At 55.4% G+C, this 3919-nt stretch overlaps 1 protein-coding gene across 1 annotated transcript; it reads right to left on the bottom strand.

Moving 5' to 3' along the window:
* Nucleotides 1–577: 577 nt before the first annotated feature.
* On the bottom strand, nt 578–3114 carry LOC121069476. The gene is made up of 3 exons (XM_040555723.1): nt 2151–3114; nt 1181–2047; nt 578–1131 (listed from the first exon to the last, which is right to left on the bottom strand). The coding sequence occupies exons 2-3, from the start codon at nt 1960–1962 to the stop codon at nt 1119–1121; spliced, it is 795 nt and encodes a 264-aa protein (XP_040411657.1). The 5' UTR covers nt 1963–2047; nt 2151–3114; the 3' UTR covers nt 578–1118.
* Nucleotides 3115–3919: the final 805 nt, after the last annotated feature.

The raw sequence follows: 3919 nt of genomic DNA, 5'->3' as shown, positions 1-3919 counted from the left end.
GTTGATGTAGTCTACTTAGACTTCAGCTGGTGGGAACAATAAACTCCCAGTTAACCCTGAACTTGTGTGGGATTTGCTGCTGCACCTGAGTGCATAGAGGTCCATGGTACTGATGGGAGTCATCCCAGAGTACTCAGACAGCTGGCTGAAGTCATAGTGGGACCTCTCTCAATTATTTTTCAGTGACCTTGGGAATCTGGAGAGATCCCAGTTGACTGGAAGCTGGCAAATGTGGTCCCAGTTTTCAAGAAGGGCAAGAAAGAAGATCCTGGATCGCCTCTCCTGAGCTGCCAGCAACATCATGCCCAATGCAGCCCAGGACAGCATTTGCCTGCTCTGTGGCCAGGCCTCATTGCTGGCTCACAGTCAAGTTGGTGTGTGGCAGGACTCCTGGGTCCTTTCCAGGCACATGCCCTCAGTCTATCCTGGTGCTGGGCTTGTTCCTCCCCAGATGCAGCAATATGCCCTTCCCCTCGCTGAGCAACTTGGAGTTTGCCCCAGATGCCCCGCGAGAGCAGCAGCACAAGGCTGTGACTGCGCAGGAGGCATCTGGGTGCCACCACGGCTGGGCCGCAGCAGCAGTGCAGGCTGGCAGGAAAGCAGAGCCCTAGCCGCGGGGTCAGAGGCTGTGGTGAGGAGAAGGCCAGGCTGGGGTGATGAGGCCAGGGCATGGGCTGGGCTCAAGCCCCCCAGGCTGGAAGCACCTTCCTGGGAGCGGCTAAGGAGACGAGTGGATGCTGTCAGGGCAGCAATGCAACAGGGCTAAAAGTGGGCACGGCATCAGGAAAGGGAGGAGAAAGCAGCAGGGGTGGGGATGGCAATGACCACTGTGCTGTTCGCAACACTGACATGTTTTCTGTGATTTTATTTGTATTCTGTGTGGTGGAATAGGACCCTGATGACCTTTGGGTCCTTTGGGGCCGGCATGTGTCTCAGATGCTGTCTGGCCCTTGTCTCGGCAGGTCTTCTATTGTTGCTGGTGGGGTGGCCTCTTGTTGGGTGGTGAAGAGGCCTGGGAGGAGGTGTTCTTCCTTTTGGGGGCTCGCCGGGGCCCCCCAGGTGGGCAGCCCCTGCCCCGCCTGGCAGTGGAGGGACCTGCTTCTGCCTCTTGTGGCTCCTCACGAGGTGCCCAGCTGGTGGGCGGTGGTGTGCCCAGCAACTTTCTGTGACATCCCCCTGATGCTCCACGGGGTCTGCAGCAGGGGTGGAGTGAGGGTGGCTGGCACTCTCTCGAAGGCTGTCTCTTGAACTGCCGGGCACCTCATCCCCATTGGAGCTGGTGGACTGGTGAGAGGGAGCTGGGCCAGGTGCAGGAGCCACCCCTTCGGGACCAGATGGGCCAGGTTCTGGTATGGGGCTGGCCTCCCGATGCTCGGCCGCAGGTGCAATGTTGAGACCCAGCAGGCGGTGAGCTACCCTGCCACACTGTTGTACAGCGACGTTGAGGAGGTGATGCACAAACATCGCTGCATTCTCACCGAGGTAGAGCTCCAGCAGCTGGACCAGCAGGTCTTCCTCCAGTCCAAAGAGGCACAGTGTCTCCATGACAGCATTCTCTAAGATGAGTGCCTGTGAACGCCACCTCCGGGAGATGTTCCTCAGCTCCCGGCACATCCAGGAGAGCAGGGGCTGGAGCAGAGCAGTGTGATGGTGGAAAAGTTGGCCCCAGGTGTGCGGAGGGAGGACCCCCACCAGAGGCCTGGGTGCCTGGGCAGGGGGGCTGTTGGCATCAATGGATGCTGATGATGATGGTCTGATGACCAGTTCCTCAAACTGATCATCAGCTTGCACCGAGTGCACAATTGATGTCAGTCTGCTCTTGCAGAGCGGGCACTCGGGCTTGCTGTGAGCCCACTGCTGAATGCAGGGGAAACAAAATTGGTGGAAACATGGCAGAGTGTAAGCGGCGCTGCCCCAGGTGTCCAGGCATATGGGGCAGCGGATGTCCAACGCCGCATCCATGCTCGCCACCAGCTGCAGTGGGCTGGGGGGAGCGGCAGATGACAATGTGCTCCCTGGTACTGATACTGCAGCAGAGGGTGTCACTCTGGAAGAGGAAGAGAGGGGCCACTGTCATTCTCTGGTCTGGGGAGAGTCCCTCAAGGAAGAACTCCCCCACTGCCAGCACGAGATGTCCCCGCACCACCCACCTCTGCTGGTGCACGTGCACCTCTGGGATGTCCCAGCTGCCTGGTTGGACCAGGGCTGGGAGAAAGGCAGAAGTGGCTCTGGGGATGTGAGTCTCTGAGAGCCGCAAGAAGTAACTCCGAGATCACGACCCAGTGCCGAGGCACGCCTAATTCATCGCTTGAGACCTTGCACAAACACTCGGCTGCAGGAGAGGCACAAGCCACTGGTCTGAGCTGCCGTGCCCAGATTTAAGCAGTGAGGGCCACGCAGTCACAAACCGTTGCCTGGAGACAGCCCAGAGCACCAGGGGGATGTCACAGAAAGTTGCCGGGCACACCACCGCCCACCAGCTGGGCACCTCATTGCCCACCAGCTGGGGACATCGCCACCAGGATGTCACAGTCCATCACTGCGACATCACAACGGGCCGTCCTCACCTGCAGCATGTTCTCCAGCAGTGCTTAGGCCCCAGCACGTGTTTCTGGGGTTTCTGCAGTGCCACTGCCCACTCTACCCGCCATGTGTTGTGGGCTTGGCATTGGTGTTTCACATCAGCCCCCAAAGCCTTGGCCATGTCTTCCCAGGGCCCCTTCAGGCTGCTCTGCCTATGGCACGCAGCCACAGACATGCAGAGGAAGGTTTCTTTGAAAAACCCTCACACTTCCCTCTGAGGCTGCAGGACAAAGTTGTACAGGCTCTGCCTATCTCCAGCACTGCTGGCCAGCCCTCTGGGATGTCCAGGTCCCTCCCAAGTGAGGTCAAACGCAGTCCCTGGCAGGCTCTCTGTGATCTTCTCCTCCTTGCAGGGCAATAAGAAAGATATAAAGCTGTTAGAGAGCGTCCAAAGGAGGGCAACGAAGATGGTAAAGGGTCTAGAGGGGAAGACGTATGAGTGGCTGAGGGCCCGTGGTGTGTTCAGCCCAGAGCAGAGCAGCCTGAGGCAAGGCCTCATGGCGGCCTGCAGCTCCCTCATGAGGGGAGTGGAGGGGCGGGCACTGAACTCTGCTCTCTGGGGACAGCGACAGGACCCGAGGGCACGGCATGGAGCTGGGACGGGGGAGGGTCAGGCTGGGTGTTAGGGAAAGGTTCTGCACCCAGAGGGTGGTTGGGCACTGGGACAGGCTCTCCAGGGCAAGGCACCGAGCCTGCCAGAGTTTAATAGCGTTTGGACAATGCTCTCAGATACAAGATCTGTTTTGCTGTAGTAGTTGTTGTTGTTGTTTGTTTTGTTATTTTATTCACATTTTATTTATTTTTATTTTTGGCAGTGGTCCTTTTGGGACCCAGGAGTTGGACTCAATGATCCTCGTGGGTCCCTTCCAACTCAGATATTCTATGATTCTATAATCAATGTTTCATGTAAACCTTGCATCGTAGTCAACCATTGTTTTTCCAATGTGTTTGAGTGACCTTCCAAATAGCAGCGGTATGAAATCAGTACAGTGTAGTATGAACCAATTTGCCAGCTACCACTTGACATGACCAATGCTTTCTGTGTTAAAATTGTCTGTCCTCATAGACTATCCAGCCCTAAATTTGTGTTTGGCTATTTTGACAAGTAACAGCTTTTACACAGCTTCTAGAAATATAAGGAAATTTACAATTCAGAAGACTTGAGAGCTGTTTTTATGAATATTCATCCACATGACAAGTTTGTAGAAGTGGTTTTTTTTTTTTTTTTTTTTTTTTTTTTTTTAAAAAAGGCATTTGCTTAAAAGCCAATAATTCAAAAGCCAGCTCATTTTCTGGAGATTCATGATCACTGGGTATCTCTTGAATTCTGTTCCCT

Source organism: Cygnus olor, chromosome 4, assembly GCF_009769625.2.
Source record: "Cygnus olor isolate bCygOlo1 chromosome 4, bCygOlo1.pri.v2, whole genome shotgun sequence".
Classification (NCBI taxonomy): domain Eukaryota; kingdom Metazoa; phylum Chordata; class Aves; order Anseriformes; family Anatidae; genus Cygnus; species Cygnus olor.
Note: the sequence above shows the minus strand (reverse complement) of the source record. Positions and strands in the feature narration are given on the sequence as shown.